This window comes from Arachis hypogaea, chromosome 12, assembly GCF_003086295.3.
Source record: "Arachis hypogaea cultivar Tifrunner chromosome 12, arahy.Tifrunner.gnm2.J5K5, whole genome shotgun sequence".
NCBI classification, from domain to species: Eukaryota; Viridiplantae; Streptophyta; class Magnoliopsida; order Fabales; family Fabaceae; genus Arachis; species Arachis hypogaea.
The window spans coordinates 109,964,352-109,990,038 of record NC_092047.1 but is presented as its reverse complement, the minus strand read 5'-3'; the positions used below and the strand labels follow the sequence as shown (position 1 = coordinate 109,990,038).

Here is a 25,687-nt window from a genome sequence, read left to right as displayed (position 1 = left end):
AATATATACTTAACTTATGTATTGAAGAAAAGCTTCTTGTCTCCTCTATTTTTTTCTTGTGAGTGTTGGTGAGTTTGAGAGTGCTAAACTTTTAATATCTCATTTATATTATTGAAAATGGAGTTACCACCACTTCTAATTTTCTACCTAGCAATAATACCTATGTTTCTATTTCTCATCTTCCAATTCTATAGGACTCTTAAGAATAATCCATCTTTTCCTCCTGGTCCTAGAGGCCTTCCCTTAATAGGAAACCTTCATCAACTAGATAACACCATTCTTCACCTTCAACTATGTCAACTCTTCAAGAAATATGGCCCAATTTTCTCCCTTCAATTAGGATTAAGGCCTGCCATTATCATTTCCTCATCAAAACTTGCCAAAGAGGTACTAAAAAACCATGATCATGAATTTTGTGGAAGACCAAGATTACTTGGCCAACAAAAATTGTCCTATAATGGCTTAGATATTGCATTCTCTTCATGTGGTGATTATTGGAGAGAAGTTAGAAAAATAAGTGTTACACATGTCCTAAGTGCTAGGCGTGTCTCAAGCTTTTCCTCAATAAGACACTTTGAGGTAAAACAAATGTTAAAGAAAATATCCAAACATGCCTCATCTTCTAAAGTAACAAATTTGAATGATGCATTAATGTCTCTCACTAGCACTATCATTTGTAGAAGTGCTTTTGGGAGAAGGTATGATGATGAAGGAGCTGAAAGGAGTAGGTTTCATAGTATGCTAAATGAGTGTGAAGAAATGTTCACTAGCTTCTTTGTTTCGGATTACATTCCTTTCTTGGGTTGGATTGATAGAATCAATGGATTGAATAAACGTCTTTATGAGAATTTTAAGGAGTTGGATGAGTTCTATCAAGAGGTGATTGATGAACACATGGATCCAAATAGAAAGACTAATCCGGAAGAAGAGGATATGATTGATGTGTTGCTTCAGTTGAAGAAACAACGTTGGTTTTCCATAGACCTTACTTATGATCACATCAAAGCAATTTTCATGGTTTGAAATCTTTTCTCCCTCTATATCCTTATTTATTCTCTTAAATTTTGATGAATATATATCTTTATTTCAATAACATAGATGAAAGCATGCTGATTATTTGTAACCGTTAGGTGACGAATAATTTTTTTGCTAATATGTAATTAATATTCATATAGAACACCTTTAAACATGAGTGCATTAATATAATGATTTAGTATAATGCTTGAAAATCATAATTTGAGAAATTTAAAGAGTTCTAACTTTTTTTTTTGGCTTAATGCATTTATTTTTTATTTTGTATTTTTTATTTATTATTAAAATAAATAGATATTTTTATATATAATAAATATATAATTATAAATATTAAATATATAAAATTATAGATGTTAAGTTAAATAAAATAAATATATTTGTTATTGTCTTCTTAGTATTACTCATTATTTATAATACGTAGATACTTGTTTGCGTATAAATTTTTTATAATATGAATACATATTAGGTTTCTCTATTATTTTTTAATTGAATTCTTACATTATTTTTAATTTTATAATTAGATTTTTTTAATTTTAGAAATATTAAAATTAATAAAATATTCTTCACAAAAAAATATATAATAAAAAATCTAATTAAATTTTTAATTGTAGGTATCTTTAATTTATAAATAAATATTTTGTTAAGTTTAATATTTTTTACATTGACAAGGAATAAATTATAAAATTAAAAATAATGTAAGAATCTAATTAAAAAAATATAAAAGTTTAATTATAAATTTAGTAAACTATAAAGACTCACCAAATAATTAAACCTTATACTTATTCTTGTGTGCATATATAAATGTCCGTATACAAAAATTAACAATAGAATGTAAAAATTCTAGTGTGTTAATTAATTATTGGAAAAATTTATTTACATTCTAGAATTTATTAAATATATATAATATGAAGAAAAAAAAAGCAGCATTTTTCAGATTTTGCATTTTTAGATATTGGTAAAATATTTTTAAAAAAATTGAATTTCCTTTGGCAGGACATGCTTGTAGGAGCAACAGATACAACAGCAGCTACAAGTGTTTGGGCAATGACGGCTCTAATAAAAAATCCAAGAGTGTTGAAGAAAGTTCAAGAAGAAATTAGAACCACACTAAGAAGCAACAACAACAACAACAAGAAAGATTTTTTAGAAGAAGATGACATTCAAAAGTTGACCTATTTCAAGGCAGTAATAAAAGAGACACTAAGGTTGCATTTACCATTGCCATTGCTTCTACCAAGAGAAACCAAAGAAGCTAGCATCATTGATGGCTATGAAATTCCATCCAAGACATTAGTGTACATAAATGCATGGGCTATACATAGAGACCCTGAGAAGTGGAAGGATCCAGAAGAGTTTTATCCAGAGAGATTCTTGTTATTAGACAAGAACATAGATGTTGGTGGACAAGATTTTGATTTGATTCCATTTAGTTCTGGTCGGAGACAGTGTCCAGGGATGCATATGGCAATTGCGGCATTGGATCTCATACTTGCTAATCTTCTTTATTGCTTTGATTGGGAGTTGCCAGATGGAGTTCAAAAGGAAGATATTGATACTGAAGCCTTACCTGGACTTGTTCAACATAAGAAGAATCCTCTTTGCCTATTTGCAAAACCCTTCATGTAATAATGGTAATAATAATAAGGTTATCATATATGATGATTGTAATAAATTAAATAATTTGGCCTTTAGGTGCTGCTTGTTGGAGCTTTACATGTGAATAATTATTATATCAAATTTGCAAAGTTTGGAGGTGTGGTTGTTGAGATGAAAGGCCTTGTTCTTATTTACTCGTACACAGTTCTGTTACACATCTAAGTTTTTTTTATAACTAAGTCTTATTTACTTTTACTATATGCAACGTATACACATGCGTGCTTCACTAATATAAACATATCCTCATTTTTCTTCGCATTCCTCTTTTTTCTTCGTATTCTTCCTTCTTTTTTTTCGTGTGTTTTTTCTTCATCGTCATTCTTTTATTGCTGCTGTTATTAGTGCATTTTTTTTCTTCCTTTTCTTGCTAAAAATTTTGCAGCATTGATTTTTCTTCTTTTTTATTTTATTCCTCTTAAGAGAATGAAACAAGAAGAATTATGTGAAAATAAAATAAGAAGAAGATGAAGAAGAAGAAGTAATAGAAGATGAGTAAGAGAAAGAAAAAGAATTTTGAATTATGCAAAACTTATCAAAATAAAAATATATCGAAATTTCTTAACATTAACACATAAATTTCTTAGTTTTTACGCCGAAATTTTTCTACAAAAGCACAAAAATGTCTTCTTTAATGCTGCATTTTTTCTTTTTTTTTTTCTTATTTCTTTCTTTCTTCTAGTTGAATGAATGTAGATTCATCCCCTTCTTAATAATTTTGCAGTATTATGTGCTTTTCTTTTTTTTTAGTTCTTATTCTTGTTAAGAGAGTAAAATAAGAAGAAATTTGAAAAGATAAAAAAAAAAAATAAATAAATAAAAAAAAAAGATAATAATGATGATAAAAAAAAGAAGAACAAGCAAAAAAAAATAAGATCATCCACTCCACTTTCAATCTTCTCGGCACATAACATATTGTCCACAAATCAAAACAGTCCTTGTAATTTCCTGACCACACCCAATACGACCCCAAAGGAGTTCAGAAAACTACCCTAGACCCTCTAAGATATGTCACAAGCAAAGAATAAATAGTGAACACCACTTTCACTCCACAGAATACATAAAACGCAAAAGCTTGATCAATGATATCATATTTACTAAGTTTATCCCTAGTATTAAGTTTTTTCAAGATAACAAATCAAGTCAGCAACTCAACACGAGGTGGCACAAAACTTCTCCATAAGTTCTTCGCAACGTTGCACATATTTGGCTCCTCCTTTTTCCCTCTACTCTTATAGAAAACTTGTAAAAAATATTTCAGAAAAAATTTTCCACTACTGTCATATTTCCAGCATAACTTGTCAATTTCTTCTATAAAAAAAAGCCTACTCTTAGCAAAATCTGTCGAAAGTCATGCAAGTTGGTTTCTTCCCATACTTTTAACGGTCTTCTCCATTGCAAACTCCATTTTTACGACAAGCCATTTCACAACTCACACTAACTAATAACACAATCTTTATTAATAGCTTGCATAAACAACCTTGAAAATAAATCATTTAACACCTCTTCTCTCGCCTATCTGTTATTCCAAAACGTAGTCTTATTGCCATCTCCCACTACAAGTTGCACACATTCCATCACTACAAAAAAAAGGTTTGTCGCTATACTTTTTTTCTTATCACGCTTTAAAAGAGTAGCAAAAAAAAGTCAATGGTCACGCTTTTAGAAGGGTAGTAATTGATTAGAGATTTGGCCACTCTTTTTCTTGCCATGCTTCAAAAACGTGTCGAAAGAGGTCAATGGTATACTTTTATAAGGGTGGTGATTTATTAGAGATTCGGCCACGCTTTTTTTTTATTACACTTCAAAAATATGACCATAGAGAACAACAGGCACACATGGTCCTCTTCTATCCCAACAGCAGCATTAGTCCTAACATTATAGCCCCAATTCTACTTTCCTTGAGCCTGTCCTAAAGAAGCACAAACTGGAGAGATTGAAGCAAAATGTAAGAAGATAATCACACAAAATTACAAAATTTGAAGTATGAGAAAGTCATTAGGAATTAAATTATTAATTGTTATATAATTAATTTTTTTAACTATAATTGTAGCATGTAAATAACTCATGTAATTAAATAAAAAATCAATTCATTTTATACTTTTTTTTTTATTTTCTCCCCTTTTTTTAGTTTGACAAAGGAATAAGCCGCGCTTTGAATGCGTCGCAAAAGGTTCTAGTTGGCAAGGCACGCTTTATGTCTCCTATCGACACGTTTTCGAAGGGTAGCCAAAACCAACTCAATCGGCACGTTTTTAAAAGCGTTGCTGTATGTACACTTTTCTTAAACGTGACAATAGATGAAAGCGTGGCAAAAAATAAATTGTACCAATAGATCGATAAAAGCGTGGTGATAGAACAACTATTACACTCGCGGATGTGATCCTTTCAAAAGCGTACCGATAACTCAAAAAACATGATGAAAAGTTATCGCTACGCTTTTTTCGCATCTTTGACACGCTTTAAAAGCATGGCAAGAACTAATTTTTTTTATAGTGCATAAAGATCCTTACTAGACATCTCTCGATCGATTTTCTTCAGATCAACAATATCTGACCAGAAACTTCCTTACTCTTTACTCATGGATTAAAAATCAGAACATCACTTCTAAGGTTATTGTAATATTTTTTGAGATATTTTTATAAATTTAATTTTGATATGTATAAAACAATTTTATATATGTATTTAATTACACAATGTTATATTTATAAAAATAATTATTTTTTATATTAATCTCGTGAATGATCATTTAAAACATATGTAATTAAATCATGGTATAATATTTTATAGGGTTAAGTACTTTTTTTGTCCCTAAGGTTTGAGGTGAAAATCAAAATCGTCCCTGACTTTTTTTGTTATTAAAATCATCCCCAACATTATAAAACGTTATAAAATCGTCCTTTTCTACTTCAATTATATTTTTTGACCAAATTACCCTTAACTATTAATAAAAATAATATTAAAAAAATAAAATCCCACCCCACCCCACACCCAGCATCTCTCCTCCCCCCCCCCCAACACCCCAAACCCACCCCCAATTCCCTTCTTCCTACTCTCTGACCCTCCACCCCAAATCTCATCCCATCATCATCATCAGTTCCCACCTTCATCTTCTTCTTCTCATAACAACCCTTCTTCTCATATCTTCTTTCTTCTTCATCTTCTTCTTCTTCTCATTCACAACAACCCTTCTTTTTCTTCTTCACTTCCATGCGGTGCAGAGAAGGTCAAGCCCGTCCACTATCGGAGCGGCCATGGCCTAGGATGCAGATCTTCTGGAAGAGCCAACCGGTGTCGAAGCCGGATCCGTGGGTTATGAAGACCGTGGCGGTGGGTCCCTTCTCCTCTGCTTCTTCCTCATCCTCACATGGATCTCCTTCACCATCCATCATTCTTCTTCTTCCTCCACCGTCTGCGTCCAACACTTTCCGTTGCCACTAATGGAATCAGCCCGTGACACCAACAGAGATGGGAAAAAAGAAAAGCAAAATTGGAAGGAGAAGAGAAAGGAGGGAACGACAAGAAGAGGGTCTGGAATGAAAAATATCACTTCTGAGTAGTTGTTGTCATTGAGTTGTTGCTGCCAAGTTTTTTTCCTCCTTTTTCACTTCAAAATTGAGTTGTTGTTGCTATTGATGCAGTCAAAGACCAGAGAATCATTCCATTTTGCTTAAAGCATGCCAGTCTTGTTTGAGTCGCTACTCATGCCCGATTTACCAGGGTCTTCTATGTAATACCAATTAGTGGAAAAAGAAGGGTTTGATCCTGGTTCGGGTATCATAACAGCTTATTCTATCTAAGAGCATATTCTATAAAATAAATTTCTGTGCCAGTATGCTCGCATTGCCCGTTGACATCTTCGGGTGTCTACTTCCAATAATGGATCTATGGGTATTCAAAGTAGAGTTTCGAGACTTCGTTCTTTCAGTTCTGCAAGCTTTCTTGATATTTCTTCGTTAGCCTTTTTTAATTCAGCTACCAGTGAATCCTGTTATTTGAGGAACTCTGCATCTTTTTTCTTTTTATGGATGGATGAAGAATGGTGTGGTGGTGGTAGTGGTGATGACTGATGATACAGAGGGATAGTGGTGAGTATGGAGAGAATTTTTTTATTTTTGTTTAAGGATAAAATTGTCCGAAAAATGTTATTTATGAACAAAAGGACGATTTTATAACGTTTTGTAATGTTGGGGATGATTTTAATAAGAAAAAAAGATCGATTTTGTAATGTTGGGGATGATTTTAATAAGAAAAAAAGATCGAAAACGATTTTGATTTTGACCTCAGACCTTAGGGACGAAAAAAATACTTATCCCGATTTTATACTATTGTATCAAAATAAAAACTCTATTTTCGTATCTGAAAAAATTGTTACCGAATGTTTCATGTTTATGTACTAATATATCATATGTTTAGTACATCTATCAATTCATATATTATTATATAATTTTCACTTATGTTTTAAGTATAAAATATTTAAAAGGAGTATTATATTCAAATGAAGCACCTTTTCAAAGTCAATCGCTGTAATTTTTGAAAAAACAAAAAGTATAGAAAAAATTATTCAAATTCAATAGCTAAAAAACTGAAGATCCATCCTCACTTTGAGAAAATTACATTATAGCGAATATTTTTTTTTATTGACAACATCTTCATTCTTTAGACACTTTTTATATATTTTATTTAAGAAATTAAAATACTAATTTAATCCTAATATTTGAAGTAAATTCTAATCTCATCTTTAATATTTGAAACATTTTATTCTTATCTTAAATATTTTATTTTATTTTATTTTAATCCTCTTGTCTCTCATTCTACTCTTCAGCTAAGCTGCTTCTGTTTCTTACAGCCTAAGTGCTGATACCTTCATGGTATCAGAGCTCTTGGCTCCATAGCTTCCGTGAACAACTAAAGCAGAATCAAGATCAGTCAAGAATCATAGATCAGGCAAGAATCATGGCTCAAAATTTTGTCGCAACTCCCATATCCATGAAGCTGGATGAAAACAACTACTTGCAGTGTTTCTTTTCTCTTGTTTTCTGCAACACATACTTCTTGCTCCCTGGACATTTGTGTGACTTCAGTGACTCTTAATCTGTCACTGAAGTATAGGAATGCCTCAGAAGGGATTGGCTTTGTGAGGATATCAGCTACTTGGACTGTTCCAGGGATATGGTGCACTATTATAGCCTTGCTGTTGACATGGTCTCTCACAAAGTGGAGATCAATTTCGAAATGCTTTGATTTGGAGTGCAGGATGGGGTTTGCAGCTAATAGCATTGCGCTTTGGTTGTCACAGTACAGCAAGGGAGCCTCCTTTGGTGGGAATTGCAGCTCACACAGTAAGTTTTTCACCCAAATCAGTTCGGCTGTCAAGTCTGCCATGCTTCTGTATTCTGCCTCAGTGCTGGATCTTGCCACTGCCGTTTGTTTTTTTGAGGCCCAGGACACTAAGTTTGATCCTAGAAATACACAGTATCCACTGGTAGATTTTCTATCGTCAGGATCTCCAGCCCAATCTGAGTCACAATAGGCAGTAATTCTCATTGAGCTCTGACTTCCATGTTCCTTCTTTAGTTGCAGTCCAAAGTTTGCTGTTCCATTTAGGTATCGAAGCACCCTCTTCACCATTTTCCAGTGACATTCTAAAGGGGATTGGACGAACTGAGCTAGTTTGTGCACACTATAGGATATTTCCGGCCTTGTTACAGTCAAGTATTGTAAGCTGCCTACTATAGACCTGTAGAGTGCAGGATCATCGAACTTGGCACATCCACAAGCCGATAGTTTAGTAGTGGATGGCAGAGGAGTGTGGCAGGGGCTGCAGCCTACCATGTTGGCCTTTCCCATTAGTTCTTTTATATACTTTTGTTGGGTGAGTATTAGGTCACCATTGATTGTCTTTGATACTTGAATTCCAAGAAAATAGTGCAGGCTTCCCATGTCTTTCAGAGAGAACTTGGCATTCAGCTGCTTTATAACCTGTTTGATTGTATCTTCAGATTCTCCTGTGACTATTATGTCATCTACATAAACCAGCACAAATGTTTTTGCTCCATTGAGATTGCTCACAAATACAGACACATCAGACTTGATGGATTTGAAACCAATATCTCTCAGCCCAGTGGCCAGTTTGCAATACCATTCCCGTGGTGCTTGCTTTAGGCCATAAAGGGCTTTTGTCAGTTTGCACACTAGAGAGTCACCCTTTTCATAGCCTTGAGGCTGTTTCATGTACACCTCTTCTATCAAATCACCATGTAGAAAGGCATTGTTAACATCAAGTTGCCTTATTGGCCAAGAGTTTGCCAAGGCAATGGACAGAATTATTCTTATGGAGGTAGCTTTCACTACAGGGCTGTAGGTTTCTGTGAAATCAAAGCCTGGCCTTTGAGAATAGCCCTGAGCAACTAGCCTTGCTTTGTATCTTTGGAGGGATCCATCAGAGTTATATTTTGCTCTGAAGACCCACTTACTTCCTATGGCTTTTCTGTTTGGTGGTAGCTGAACTAGCTTCCATGTGTTGTTCTTCATCAAGGCTTCATATTCTAGATCCATTGCTGCTTTCCATTCTGGTCTATTGAGAGCTTGTTTCACACTCCTTGGTTCCACACTTGCTTGAAAGACTCTTGGCTTTACTATGCCTGCCTTGCTTCGGGTTGTCATGGGATGGGTATTTGTAGTTGCTGATACTTGAGGAGTTGGTTCAGAACTTGTGAGTACAATCTCTATGTCATTGATTGGAATTGGAGTTCGAGTTGAGGACACTGCTACTGGTATTTGAGGGCTGCTTGCTGGTTGTGGTTGAGGAATTATTGGTTGCTGTGTAGTAGCTGGCACTGTTGCTTGCGGAACACTCATGGGTAATGATCTTGAGGAGTTGGTTGGACTTAATTGAGGTGTTGAGCTTGGTGACACAATTGTTGGTGTGGGGACTGGTGTTGGCTGAATTTGAGCTGGAACTGGCTGGATTATTTGAGCGCAGTGATATTAGCTGCAAACCCCATCCTGCACTCCAAATCAAAGCATTTCGAAATTGATCTCCACTTTGTGAGAGACCATGTCAACAGCAAGGCTATAATAGTGCACCATATCCCTGGAACAGTCCAAGTAGCTGATATCCTCACAAAGCCAATCCCTTCTGAGGCATTCCTACACTTCAGAGACAGATTAAGAGTCACTGAAGTCACACAAATGTCCAGGGAGCAAGAAGTATGTGTTGCAGAAAACAAGAGAAAAGAAAACTAGAGATGATGATAGGAGCACGTGTATATTATGCAGTTATGATCAGTTGCAGTTAGTTAGTGTCAGTTGCAATTAATTAGTGTTTCAGTTAGTCAGTTACTCTTAGCTAATTAGCTGTTACTGAAGCTTCTAGAAAAACCACCACCAGCTACAAATAGATAACACACTTCTCTTGTAACTCAACTCTTGATTCATTGTTCACTCTGTTCAATAACAGAACCTTCTTCTTCTCTCCATCCCTCACTCTTCACCCTTCTCCATGTCTCTCATTCTACTCTTCAGCTAAGCTGCTTCTGTTTCTTACAGCCTAAGTGCTGATACCTTCACCTCTTATCAAAATTAAGTTTTTTTTTTCAAATTTTTTTCTCTATTATTAACTTTTTATTTCTCTTATTATTCTAACACTTATACTTTTAAATCACTGTAATGACCACTATAACTACTACAAGTACAATTTTTGCCGCTACCTACAAAAAATTTATACATTAAGAAAAAATATTCTTTAGAAGAAAAATGTTAATTTTGACTAAAGGATCGAAATAGAATAAAATAAGACATTTATGATAAAAATAAAACGATTCAAATATTAGAGACAAAATTAATTAAAAAATAAATCAAACATTAAAAACTAAAATAATATTTTAATTTATTCAGAAAATTATTACATAGATATCTTTACTTGTGAAAAAAGACCTTACATATAAAACTCCTTTCAAATAAAAATGAAAAAGAAAAAGAAAATGACATAAGTGTAATAATAATCTCTTTAATCGAATAAGGTTACTAGTGCAAACAAATTAAACTCTAAATGGCGGTTATTGCTAGAAATTGCCTCAAACCCGTTTTGCTGCATTTCAAATGGCGGTGTTACACCTAGCGCCACTAAATAATTTAATGACGGTTATAAACGGCCGCAAAAGCCTCCAAAATTGAACTGGTGATGTAGTGAGATACCATTATTCCTTCTTAGTTTTGGCAATAAGGTAAAGAGGATTCTTCTTATGTTGAGCCAACCCTGGCAAAGCTTCAACATCAACATCTTCATTGTTGACCCCTTCGGGAAGTTCCCAATCAAAGGAATAAAGAAGATTAGCAAGGATAAGGTCAAGTGCTACAAGTGCCATATGCATACCTGGGCAAATTCTACGACCCGCACCAAATGGAATTAGCTCAAAATCTTGACCCTTAAAATCAATTGAACTTCCCAAGAATCTCTCAGGATAAAACTCTTCTGGATTTTCCCATGCTTCAGAGTCTCTATGAATAGTCCATGCATTTATATAAACTATAGTCTTAGCTGGAATTTCGTAGCCATCTATAGTGCACTTTTCAGTTGTTTCTTTTGGCATAAGTAATGGTCCTGGTAGGTATAATCTTAATGTTTCTTTCATCACAGCTTTAAAATAGATACACTTTTGAATATCTTCTTCTTTTAAGAAATATTTTTGACCTCCAAAGTTTTTAATTTCTTCTTGAACTTTCTTCATTACTCTTGGATTTTTTATTAGTGCTGTCATAGCCCAAACTGCTGTGGCTGCAGTTGTATCAGTTGCTGCTACAATTATATCCTATAAAAAAAATAAAACAAAGAAAAATATATTTAAATGAAAGGGGTCTTTTGTAATTAATTTTTTTTGGAGGGAGGGAGGACTAACAAGCTTCACCATTTATATAAAGTATAGGAAGAATTTCACATGTTCCTGAAATACTAGTATTTATTTCAATAGTACAAACCAATAATCTCCATAAATAAGAAATTAATGTAAAGGAAAATAGTACAAACCGATAATACTGCTTTGATGTGATCATAAGTGAGATCAAAGGAAAATGAATGTTGTTTCTTCAATTGAAGCAAGACATCAATAATGTCTTCTCCCTCTGAAATGTCTTTATTAGGATTCATGTGTTCATCAATAACTTCTTGGCAGAACTCATCCAACTCCTTGAAAATTCTATCAAGACGGGCATGAAGTCCTTTGAGTCTATCAATCCAACCCAAGAAAGGTATATAATCCGAAACAAAGAGAGTAATCAACATGGCTTGGAACTCATTGAACAAACTATGGAACTTACTCCTTTCAACTCCTTCATCTTCATACCTTCTCCCAAAGGCAATCCTACATATAATAGTGCTTGTTAGAGCCATTAATACCTCATTCAAATTTGTCACCTTTTCTGATGAAGCATGGCTTGATATTTTCTTGATCAATTGCCTGACCTCAAACTCTCTTATTGAGGAAAAGCTTGAGACACGCTTAGCACTAAGGAGATGAGAAACACATAACTTTCTAATCTCTCTCCAATAATCATTGTTTTGGGAAAAGAACATCTCCAATCCATTATAGGAAAGTTTTTGTTGAGCAATCAAGTTTGGTCTTCCAGCAAATTCACGATCATGGTTTTTCAATGCTTCCTTGGCCAACTTAGGGGATGAAATAACAATTACTGGCCTTAGACCTAACTGAAGGGAGAATATAGGGCCATATTTCTTTGAGAGTTCAAATAGTTGAAGATAAAGGGAAGAATTATTTAATTGGTGAAGATTTCCAATTATTGGAAGGCCTCTAGGACCTGGTGGAAAGGCTTTGTTCTTGTTAACAAGTGTTCTTTGTTTTTGAAAGAAGAAGAAAAATAAGGACAGAGGAAGAGTAAGAAATAGAAGGAAGATAAGTGGTGGCACCATTTTGGCCGTGACTAATTATGGTTATGAAAAGTTTTTTACTTATACATTGTTGCTTTCTTGATCGAGTGTTTAGATATTTATAAGTTAGAAGTGCCATCATTTTTTTTTGTTAGATGGATTGGACAACTCCCAATTTTAGGTACCTCAAATGGATTGAACAACTTCCAATCCTAAGTACAACACTGTTGGGAATAAGGAGTATGACCACAATCCAATCAATCATGTGTCAAATAATTTGTTATTGTTATTATATTAAAATGTTAATATAATAAGGTCCTTGATTAAATTTAGAGATTTATCATTGTGATAGTAATCATAATATTGAGAGATAAATCTTTTATAATTTAATCTAAATTGTTCTTGGTCATAGGATTATTAAAAAGGACATTAATAATCCGGAAAGATCAATATATATATAATGGTCTTCATTGGATGAAGATTAATAGATCTCATTTATTAAATTATATATATAGATGGTGCATATAGAGATATGACTATTGAACTGACTCACTTTGAGAATTCCTAATGGTTATAATTACCGTATATTTGTCAATAGGATATTCTCAAGATGAACATAGTAATAGAGTTTCCTTTGACCTGCGACTGTCATAGTAATTAACAATGTATTTATTATACTTTGATTCCGGACACCTAATACCCTAGGGTGCTAGTTGAATGGATATTGGGTATGATTTAAATACTTGTAGAATTAATGATTAGTCAATAAGGAATCCGTCAACTCTCGGTAAAGAGTTTGAGCTCTATGATTATAATGATTGAGATGAATAAAACCTTGGCCAAGGGGATTGAATGAATGAAGAAATGAGTTTCTTAGGTCATTCACAGTTCATTATAATAATGGTAACAAGTTAGAGTTTGACAATTAAACCATACTCTAAGAGTTAACCAAGAGCTGGAAAGATGGAAGGAATTATACTTTGTTCTTCTAAGGTTCTTAGTAAAAATATATTACTTCATACTATCGGGTCGTTGAGGAGTGTTGTTAGACGCCAACCTTGATTAGTAAATTTAGTATGACTAATTTACTACCCGCTTAGTATTGAACCTATGGGGTCACACACTAACGAGTGTTCTAATCTTTGCTGTAGAATTATTTAATTATTAATTTAATTTGATCAAATAAATAATTATATTAATTCAAATGGAATATTATTATATTTTTTGCTAACACCAAGAATATAATAATAATATGATAATTGAGAATATTAAATGAGATTTAAGAATAATTAGTTATTCTATTTCTGAATTTGAATTATAAATTTGGATGAGATCCAAATCGATTATGTTTTAAATTGTTATGATATGATTCATAAAATTTGAAGGATTCAGATTTGGAATTTAAAGATATGATTTAAATTTGAATTGAGAATCAAATTTAAAATCAGTAACAAATCTCATACTATATATATGTATGCCAAGAGTAGAGGAATCATGAGAAAGACAGAGGGAATAACAAGGGTTGTTATTCCTTTACCTCTACGCACATAAATGTATGTGAGTCTAATTCTTGGAGAAGAATTTTATGGTGTGCAAAGAGTTGCAAGAGGTTTCTCAATTTAGATCAGATATCCATTAGTCAAGGAGTTGACAGCAAAGGTTGGTCTCGGTGTGGATACGCATAGCGCCTTCGTACTATCGAAGGAGAAAAAGATTTTTACGAGCGTACTCAGGTATTTAGATCTGATCTACTATATATTTATTATTGGAATAAAGTTTAAGCACAAAATAGATTTTTAAGGATTACTTTATTTTCTTCCGCTGTGCGTGTTATGAACACATGGTAATCCTTCAAACACACATATCCACACGCTCCTTACATACTTACCATTTTTTCTTCTTCGGTTGCAGTTGAGGAGTTGAGCCCGAGACCTTTGAGATGGGGAGGGAACGGAATGCCGTGTGAGTTAAGACTCATTAACAAATGCCATCATTTGAGTTTTATTAAGATTGTAAAATGGCCTAAATTTGCCGGGTCGATCCACCAAGCCTACTATAAAAACTATTCGAGCTGAAATTTTGAATTTTTTTCTTTTTTTTTTTTACCAAAGATAGGAGACTCGAACTCGCAACCTTTTAATTGAGTATGGAGAGACTATGCCATTTGAGCTATAACTTATTGGCAAAATTTGGAAAGATAGGAGACTCGAACCCGCAACCTCTTAATTGAGTATGGGAAGTTTATGCCATTTGAGCTATTACTCATTGGCGAGCTGAAATTTTGAATTTGTGAAACAAAAATATCAAATTCATACCATCAGATCCACAGAGTTTGGGACGAGGCGCCGGCCATTTGAGCCCAAATTTTTTTTCTTTTTACAAAGGAAAAATGACTACTACAAAAAAAATATATATTGATATTTATTAGCTTTTTAGAGTAGTTTTGATATTTGATGCTTTCAATAACAAAATGGTGAAGTTCTGAATGCTAAAGCAAATAATATTTCTAAGTAGATGTGTTGGTTTGTTATAGATAGTATCAAAATCGAATTTGGATATTCTAAATTTTAAATTTTTATTTTAGAGAGTAAAGTGTGATCTCTCATCTTTAAATAATTTTTTTTTCATATTTTTTCTTAATCTCATTCATAAAATAAATGGTGAGAAATTATATTTTATTTTCTAAAATAAAATTCAAAATTTAAAGAATTCAAATCCATCCGAATAATATTCAGCTCAATGTGCCAATGAGATATGGACGTTGGACCCAATAAAAAAGTGGAATGTAAAGTGTCACTTTGATTGAAAAGGAAAGGAAACATGCCTTATAAAAATATGGAAATCTTTCTTTATGAACGCGTTTTGATTGGTATGTGTGGCGGCTTTGCCATAATTCCTACCACTAATAACAAAATCTTGAGACTCAATGTCAAAGCATACAATATCCTCAAACAGGTGAGTTGGGCTATGTTACACTATATACCCTAAAAGCTAGCCACTATATATTTGAATATATTTATAAACATTAATTTACAATAATTTTTATAACTAAATAATCAACCTCAAACTTATTTTAATAGAATAATTAAATTTCTAATGGACAAATAACCAAAGTAGTTTATTTTAGTATAATAAATTTTTTTTATAAGATGTTAAATTGTATTTTTATATGCAATGGTTGATTCATAGTTGATTTTTGGTGTACATATATAGTTGTATTATATTATAAAAAAATTAAGAGAAAAAAATATCCCAATTTATCCAATAATAAAATAATATTTTGTATAGAAAAAAAAGTTCCCGATAAATTTTAAGTGTGACTAAATATTTTCATCCTAATAAACTACATATTTTAGGTTTGATTTTTACGTTTTCCTACAAAATTTAAAATATTTGGTATTGATCTCTGTCATTGAGTTAAAACGATGCAAAAATTAATTAGCATTTAAAATTGGCTATGAAAAATTTTCCCGTGGTCCATACTCTAAATATTTCATGATTTCAACTATTTGTATGTAATACTTTTCAATTGTAATTCTATCAATTATTCCCATACATGAACACATATATCTCGGGGGTCACATACATGCATCATGATTCACTTATCATTAAAAAAAAAAAAAAATTGTACATAGCGGCGGTTTTTAAAAATCACATCTAAAAGAAACATATTAGCGGTTGGCGCGGCGAAATATGGAAATGCTGCGATATTGAATTATTGACAGCATTTAACGGTGATTTGGGCTCAAACACTGCAAAAATGGAGGTTTAGCGGCGGTCTATTTTGCAGGAGATTCATGTGCAACCAATTCAACCATATTTAGCCGTGGTTTTAACCAAAGTGTCGCTAATTATGGACGTTTTGGGACAGTTAAACTTTAAACCACTACTAAATTAAAAGCTGCCTTTATTTCCGCTCTGCAAAAGTCAATAATTCAATCTGATTTTTTCTATCTTGCAATATTTTATGCAACTTTGAGATAGAATAATAAAATTTGCATTGTGATATAGGAGCATTTTAAGTATTTTTTTTAGGTAATTTTTAAAGAAAATTTATGACTTTTGTTTGGTAATTATATGATTTTTAAAGCTATTCTATTAGTATTTTGATTTTCTTGGTTTCATGATTTTTGTACAAAAATGTTAGAAAAAGAGAGGGAAAAGCACAAGGAGGAATTAAGAATTGAAGACAAATACAGAGAAAATTCATGGATGCTGTCAACCCTGACCTTTTCACACTCCAACGAGCATACTGAGCTACAGAGGTCCAAATGACGCAGTTCTAGTGGTATTAGAAAGCCAACTTCCAGAGCTTTCCAACAATATATAATAGTCTATGATTACTCTTTGAACTCACGACGCTAAATGCCATGAAAGTGGCGCTAAATGCCAGTCCGCATCCCAGCACCACTACCCTTTGGGTGTCTCGGCACTAAATGCCAGACTCGCAGTGAAGGTAATAAATTTGCATCAGAAATGGCGCCAAACACCACCCAAGTGGCGCTAAATGCCAGCGATCCAGCCCAAGCCCAATTTCACACTAATATAAAAGAGGCAACGCACAACTCACTCACCCCGACTCATGTTTTTTATTCATTCTCTCTTTTAGTTTTAGGTTTTACACATTAGATTAGGATTTTGATTTTTCTGCACTATGGGGCAACTAAACCTCCTTAGACTAGAGGACTATTATAGGATCTTTACACTTGACAAAGCCTTGAAGGAGCAACATGTAATGAAAAAAAAAAAGGTTGAAAGAGAAGTCAAAGGCTTTGAGTACCACTAACTAAGGATCCGAGTTAAGTACTTGTGGTGCTTATGTATCAAGCAAAAGGTTGAAAACAAAGCATTTAGAGTCACAGTTAAAAAGAAGAGAAAGCCAAAGGCTCTGAGTACCAATAATGGAAAATGTTAAAAGGACATGGTAAGCTCAAAGAGCTCCCCAATCAAGTACTTGTGGTATTTTTGTGTCGAGCAAAACTTGAGACAAAACATTTAGAGTCATGGTTAGGCTCAAGGTGCAAAGCACCCAATAAAAATAAATTTTGGAAGAAAAGTAAATAGGCTTGCTTCAAGGTGATGATTCAAGGAAGGATTCTATAATCTAATCCGGACAAAGACCGTGAGAGATTATAACTAATTGTGTTGAATTGTGCATAAGTGAAACGGCTAATCAAACTTATTTGGATTACAACCATTCACTCTTGTATTTTAAGGTTGAAAAGTTTGATGACAAACTCATGATTCTTTGCTTGCTTGAGGACAAGTAAGAGCTTAATTTTGGTGTTTTGATGTATGAGCATCTTAAGTACTTTTCTTGGGCAATTCTTATAGAAAATTTATGACTTTTGCTTAGTAAATATATGATTTTCAAGGCTATTCTATTAGTACTTTGATTTTCTTAGTTTCATGATTCTTGTAGAAAAATGTTAGAAAAAGAGAAGCAAATCACAAGGAGGAATCAAGAATTGAAGACAAGTGTAGAGAGAATTCGTGGACGGTGTCAACCCTAACCTCTTCACACTCCAATGAGCATAACTTGAGTTGCAAATGTCCAAATGATACAATTTTAGTGGCATTAGAAAGCCAACTTTTAGGGCTTTCCAACGATATATAATAGTCTATGATTACTCTCTGAAATCATGGTGCTAAATTCCGTCAAAGTGGGGCTAAACGCCAATCCACGTCCCAGCATTGCTACCCTTTGGGTGTCTCGGTGCTAAACGCCAAGAAACCGGCACTAAACACTGGACTCACAGCAAAGGTGATAAATTTGCATCATAATTGGTGCCAAATGCCACCCAAGTGGTGCTACGTGCCGGCAACCCAGCCGAAGCCCAATTTCATGCTAATATAAAGGAAGCAACGCGCAGCTCACTCACCCTGACTTCCGTTTTTATTATTCATTCTCTCTTTTAGTTTTAGGTTTTACACATTAGATTAGGATTTCAATTTTTCTGCACTATGGGTAACTAAACCTCCATTGTTAAGGTTAAGAGCTCTATTTATTTTGATGGATCAATATTATTGTTCTTCTACTTTTTATTAATGCATTGATTTCTATTTAAGAATTAGTTTTGTTCTTCATCCTAAGGATTAGAGCATATTGAAAAATAACCCTAATCTAAATTGAATCCCTTTGAATATTGGAAAAGTTAAATCATTAGAATTAAAGCTTGAAATCCTTTTTTGATAATTTTTCAATTATCTGGATTTAATGTGATATGTGACATATTATTGGATTATTTTTGGGTTCTTAAGAATTGTGTGGTCTTTAAACCAGAGTTCGAACTTAATCTTTTAATACAATTAATTGATCAAGAAATTGATGGTTAATTAAGTTAGAAGAGATTGAATTGCCAAGGAATTGGAGTTCAATTACTTAGGATTTGCCATGAATTATATCTTTGCGTGATCAAAGTAGATAGTAATAATTGTTAATTCTAAAATTTAAATATCTCTAGCACTTTGACTATCTTTATTATAACACTCTAAATATCAAAATGTCACGTTTCCGGCTGCGCTACTCTGATAGCTTGGGTATTACGACAACTCTTAAAATATTTAATACTAAGATATGAGCCTGTTTAAAACTTAAACCGAATTTTTCAAATCATACATCCATATTTACAATACAAATTACAATCCTTACAGAGAATACATACATACATATTATTACTTTACAGGCATTACATAATCAATTTCCTATCCCTCTTATAGAAACTTGTAAAGATAAAGGCGAGGGAAAAAGTAACTAATACAACCCAAAACATCGTTTAAAACAGAAAAGGAATAAATAAGCTTTTCTGAACTTCGTTGTCCAAAACCTGAAAAAGAAAAGACTTGTAGGGGAGTGAGAACATCGTCCTTGAAAGGGTTCTCAGTAGAGGGTTTTGAGAATTGTTATAAGAAGATATTTTTTAACGAAAACTATTTTCAAGTTCAGTAGTTTATCGTTGTCTTGTGAATCTATTCAATATCGACATATAATTAAATCCGAAATTCCAACACCCATATCTTAATTACAGAAAAGTTTCATTCTTTATAAATAGACATAACATTCAATATAAATACCAAGGGATCAATCAATCCAAACTCACCAATCACGGCCTCCAGGCCAATATACAATCAAATCTCGGCCTCTGTCCCAACAAAACTCATCACCGCTATCATCAACCTACCACCAATACTTAAAACAGAAATCAGTCACAAGCACAAACAAACACAAGGCAAACACACTCAAAGAACAATTATAACAAATATCACTGTTACCAGTTAAGAATAACTTATCAGATAGGCAAACCAAAATAATTTAAGCACACCCAAACAATGGCAAACAAATGCAGTATGATTCATGCCTGTCCTACTGGCCGTGAGCTCACATGTCGGTTACTTTGCCAGAGCCGACACATCCGGTAGCTAACCCAGATATCGTCCTCTTGAAAACCGGTGGGCGGTACACCACCACAAACCCCACCTGGTGGGCGGTACACCACCATGAACCCCACCATTGCGAGCGGTACACCACCACGAACCTCGCAAGATCTTCAATTGGAAAACAACACGCACATGTGGGCAGTAAACCACCACAAACCCCACAAAGCATTCACTTTTAAAAACATGTGGGCGGTACACCACCACGAACCCCACACAACATCCTCTTTTAGAAACATGTGGGCGATACACCACCACGAACCCTACATACATCTCGACACTGGGAAAGCGGTAAACCACCACGAACCTTGCCAGGTCAAAGCTCAAAACTATTTCATTTTTATTTGAAAACCAACATCACTCCTTATAATCTTTTCCAAAACCACCTTACTTAAAACAAGTTTTTCTTTCATACAATATCCAATTCTTACTTAACCAAGATTTTTTTTTCTTTCAAACCAACTTCAAGACCATTTCAGATTAAAACCTCTTTCAAAATACTAAGAGAATCATCTATTAATTAAACCTCATGGCGGGGTCTCAAGACTTTAGGGAGGATGACAACCAATCTCGTACTTTAAAATTATTAAACTCCTTGAATCATAATTCTTTAAAATGTAGTTCTTTAATCAAACTCAACACATAAAGCTTTTCTTAACAAATTAAACTCAAAACATAAAGCCTTTCTTAATAAGTCAAAACTCAAAATATAATCTTTTCTTAATAAATCACATTCAAAACATGAAGTTTTCCTTAATAATTCAAACCTAAACATAAATCTTTTCTTAATAAATCAAATCCAAGGCATAACCCTATTTATTAATAGTTCGAACTCAACATAAATCTTTTCTCAATAAAGTTCAAAACATAATTCTTTCATTAATAAATCAAACTTAAAGCATGGTTCTTTCTGTAATAAATCAAAATAAAATAATATGATTCTTAAATCAAATTTTATTTTTAAGTAGTGCTTCAAACAAACTCTCAGAGTTTTATAAAATTTCGACAGCACCTCTCCTAAAACTCGGACTTTGCCACCCTTTCTGGGTCCCAACCAAACTAAACTAAACGTCTGTCAATCATTCAAATCACTTTCAAATTCTCAAAATCTTTTCGATAGATCAACAAAATCCATTCCCAGTATCTCAAATCATTTCAAACGCCAATTCATTTTCAATATCAAATTAAACTCCAAACCAAGAAAATCATTTTACATAGTATTTAATCAAACCAACTTTCGAACTCAATAATCAGAAACAGCCCCAGCCCAATCATCATCATAATAACCTTAATCCAAGTATAAAACTTGACTAAATATCTTCAATTAATCGATAAACCATTCAAACTCGCATTTACATTCATTCAAGTCAACTCAGTTCAATTCATAAGACTTACGAAATCATAAAAACATATTTTTTATATTAATATCAACTTAAAATTATTCTCGATAGTAAATTGAGTTTAGAAAATTGCCCCTAACTCGATAAGTTGAAACCATAGCCCAAACGCCTCACAGAATTCCTTTCGTCTCGACCCGAAACCAACGGCAGCTTCAAATAACAGCCTCGCGCACTTTTGCAACAGCATAAATAGATTTAAAACACAACATGCAACCTTGGTTACTAACTCCTAATACATCAATATCACAAGACTTTATTACATGGAACAGAACACTAACGCGGGAGTTTTTGAAACGTAAATACATACTCACTGTAACAACAAAACGAAACAGCAACGGTCTCTGAACCGGCTTGGCGGCAGCCCCGGCAGCCACCTTAAGCAGCAACAGCGACCAGACTCTGGTGACGGCAACTGAAATCAACATGCAACGACAATAAAACTCCCGGAATCTCAAAAGAAACAAAAACCAAATTCGAAACCCTTATAGGCGGTGGATCTCAGTGGCAGAAGAGGCGTTCCCCGCGGCAGAGGCTCGGCCAGAAGCTTCGGCAGCGGCAGATCTGGCAGCGGTCTAGACGAAGATGGTGACGGTGACGCCACACGCGCGTCTCCTCTCTCCTCGCGAACTCTCTCTCTCTCTCTCTCCTTGGCTTCAATGGCGACGACGAGTTGGACTAGACGGACCGACGGCGACGGGCCAGGCATGCGTCTCCTCTCCCCGTAGCTGAGCTCCCTCGCGCGCGCTCTTCCTTTCTCTTCCCTCTGCTCTTCGCGCTCTCTCCTTCGCGATGGTGCAGCTGGAGACGAACTGGAGCACGAACGGCGGCGACGAGGTTGACGGCGGCGACGTGAGTAGCAGGGCACCATGGCGGTTCTCTCCTCGGCGCCCTTCCTGCCTCTGGATCTCCCTCTTCTCTCTTCCCTTTCACCCTCTTCTTCCTTCTTTCTTTGAGTTTTCCCCTCAGATCTCTTTTCTTTCTTTTTCTGAAGTTGCTAGGGTTTCTTAGGGAAAGGGAGAAAATTATGGGTTAATTAGGGTTTGTATATGGGATTAGGAATTTTAGGGTTTAATTTGAAAACTAATTGAATTCTTAAAATTACTTTAAAATACTATTGGTTGTATTAAATTGCTATTTGGTTTTTTTACTTAAATACTCTAATTGAAATATAATACAGTATAATTAATTTTCTTTAGTAACAAAACATAAAGTATTTAATTATAAAGATATTATCATATAAAAAAATTTACTATTCTATAAATACTAATTTTATAATTTAAATATCCAAACGTCATTGTTTTTGAATTTCTAAGACGTTAAATAGTAAATAGGAAGATAATCCAAAATTATAGAGTTGGGATAAAAACTTTAATTTATTTCAAATTCAATTAATTAAAACTACCTTTAATTATCTTTAATAAAATGATTTTCGAACTTAAAACTATAAGTAAATAAATATATAATTTAAAATTAGTTCATAATAACTTTTCAAAAATTTTAGATCTTACATTTATCATATTATTTTATTAACCAATTTTACTTTGTTCTTGTTTAAATGTCCTGCTTTCATATTATTTATTATTGAAATTCTTATTTTTTATTGTCTGACTAGAATAATCAATTGATCATTGTTTGTTTAATCTGTTAATCTTTGTAGAAATGATAACCCACTTTCATAGTATTATTTGATACAATTCGATACACTTACGAATAGTTTGTGATGTGAAAATTTCACATGACATTATGTGTTTATTTTTAAAAATATCATAATGAATGCAATATAATAGGAATACGTTCATAAGTAAATTCTTTAATATGGTGCTAATTTAATATTGCCTATAATAAAATTAGAAATTTTGTTTAATTTGTCTCCAATATTTCATATTTACTGATATATCATGTGTCTGGTACATCAATTATTTATATTATATGTCATTAATAAAATAAACATTGTCCCCATTTAATTGTTAGTGTTTCACGTATATGTTATAAGGACAAAATATTTAGAAGGGGTATTTAAATTCAAATGGAAAAAATCTTTTGGGAATCAATCTCGGTGTAATTTTCAATAAACAAAAAAAGGATAAAAAAATTAATTGAACTCAATAAACAAAAAGACGAAAATTAATCAAATTCAATTACTACAAAATTTATGATCCATCTCACTTTGAGAAAATTATTACATTAAAATAATTATTATTTTTATTTAGTAGCAACATCTTTCTTAAATATTTTTTATTTTATTTAAGAAATTATTACATATATATTCTTTGAGCCAAAAAGACCTCATACATAACTCCTTTCAATAAAAATGAAAAAGAAAACAGCATGAGTAATAATCTCACTATTCAAATAAATTTACTGGTGCAAACAAATTAAACTCTAAACGGAAGTTATACAAACGGATGCTAGAAACCATAAGAAACATGCTTTGACACATCTCAAAGGATGATAGAGCTCCACCAGCACCAATAAACAATTTAGTGGCGGTTAAAAACTGACACAAAACCCCTATGAAATTGCCACTATCTCTTGCTATGTAGTGAGATATCATTACCCCTTCATAGTTTTGGCAATAAGGTAAAGAGGATTCTTCTTATGTTGAGCCAACCCTGGCAAAGCTTCAACATCAACATCTTCATTTTTAACCCCTTCAGGAAGTTCCCAATCAAAGGAATAAAGAAGATTAGCAAGGATAATGTCAAGTGATGCAGTTGCCATATGCATACCTGGACAAATTCTACGACCTGCACCAAATGGAATTAGCTCAAAATCTTGACCCTTAAAATCAATTGAACTTCCCAAGAATCTCTCAGGATAAAACTCTTCTGGATTTTCCCATGCTTCAGAGTCTCTATGAATAGTCCATGCATTTATATAAACTATAGTCTTAGCTGGAATTTCGTAGCCATATATAATGCACTTTTCAGTTGTTTCTTTTGGCATAAGTAATGGTCCTGGTAGGTATAATCTTAATGTTTCTTTCATCACAGCTTTAAAATAGATACACTTTTGAATATCTTCTTCTTCTAAGAAATCTTTTTGACCTCCAAAGTTTCTAACTTCATCTTGAACTTTCTTCATTATTCTTGGATTTTTCATGAGTGCTGTCATAGCCCAAACTGTTGTGGCTGCAGTTGTATCTGTTGCTGCTACAAGTATGTCCTATATAAAAAACATTTAATAAAGAAAAGCATTTTTAAGTCAATTTTTATTTTGTTAATAAATGAATCCATGGACCATGGCCTCAATATAAATAAAAAATTACTGTAAAGAAAAAGAGTGTACTAACCATTAATATTGCTTTGATGTGATCATAAGTGAGATCAAAGGAAAACGAACGTTGTTTCTTCAATTGAAGCAAGACATCAACAATATCCTCTTCCTCTGAAGTGTCTTTATTAGGATCTATGTGTTCATCAATAACTTCTTGGTAGAACTCATCCAACTCCTTGAAAATTCTATCAAGACGGGCATGAAGTCCTTTGAGTCTATCAATCCAACCCAAGAAAGGTATATAATCCGAAACAAAGAGAGTAGTCATCATGGCTTGGAAATCATTGAACAAACTATGGAACTTACTCCTTTCAACACCTTCATCTTCATACCTTCTCCCAAAGGCAATCCTACATATAAGAGTGCTTGATAGAGTCATCAATGCCTCACTCAAATTTGTCACTGTTTTTGATGAAGCATGGCTTGATATTTTCTTGATCAATTGCTTGACCTCAAATTCTCTTATTGAGGAAAAGCTTGAGACACGCTTAGCACTAAGGAGATGAGAAACACATGTTTTTCTAATCTCTCTCCAATAATCATTATATTGGGAAAAGAATATCTCCAATCCATTGTAGGACAATTTTTGCTGACTAATTAAGATTGGTCTTCCAGCAAATTCACGGTCATGAATTTTCAATGCTTCTTTGGCCAACTTAGGGGATGAAATAACAATTGCTTTCCTTAGACCTAATTGAAGGGAGAATATAGGGCCATATTTCTTTGAGAGTTCAAATAGTTGAAGATAAAGGGAAGTAGTATCTAGTTGGTGAAGATTTCCAATTATTGGAAGTCCTCTAGGACCTGGTGGAAAGTCTTTTTTCTTGTTATGTGTTTGTTTTTGAAAAAGGAAGAAAAGAAAGGGCAAAGGAAGCGTTAGGAACAGAAGTAAGATAAGTGGTGACACCATTTTGGCCCGTGACTAATTATATGGTCATGAAAAGTTTTTGACTTATATATTGATGCTTTCTTGTCCGAGTGCTAAGATATTTATAGGTTGGAATTG

The 25,687-nt window shown here is 33.4% G+C and overlaps 2 protein-coding genes across 4 annotated transcripts; one reads left to right on the top strand and one right to left on the bottom strand.

Moving 5' to 3' along the window:
• On the top strand, positions 1-2,805 carry LOC112728204 (cytochrome P450 83B1). The gene is made up of 2 exons (XM_025778247.3): positions 1-1,017; positions 2,026-2,805. The coding sequence occupies exons 1-2, from the start codon at positions 118-120 to the stop codon at positions 2,656-2,658; spliced, it is 1,533 nt and encodes a 510-aa protein (XP_025634032.1). The 5' UTR covers positions 1-117; the 3' UTR covers positions 2,659-2,805.
• Positions 2,806-10,339: 7,534 nt separating this feature from the next.
• On the bottom strand, positions 10,340-25,625 carry LOC112728201 (cytochrome P450 83B1). 3 transcript variants are annotated; one of them, XM_072209698.1, is made up of 3 exons: positions 25,486-25,625; positions 11,714-12,501; positions 10,346-11,498 (listed from the first exon to the last, which is right to left on the bottom strand). In XM_072209698.1, exons 1-3 carry the CDS (start codon positions 25,589-25,591, stop codon positions 10,887-10,889), a joined length of 1,506 nt encoding a protein of 501 aa, XP_072065799.1. In that variant the 5' UTR covers positions 25,592-25,625; the 3' UTR covers positions 10,346-10,886. The 3 variants fall into 3 exon arrangements, with proteins under 3 accessions (XP_025634031.1, XP_072065799.1, XP_025634030.1); XM_025778246.3 differs by lacking the exon at positions 25,486-25,625 and having other exon boundaries at positions 10,340-11,498; positions 11,714-12,644; XM_025778245.3 differs by lacking the exons at positions 10,346-11,498; positions 11,714-12,501 and adding an exon at positions 23,735-24,570 and having other exon boundaries at positions 24,698-25,625.
• Positions 25,626-25,687: the final 62 nt, after the last annotated feature.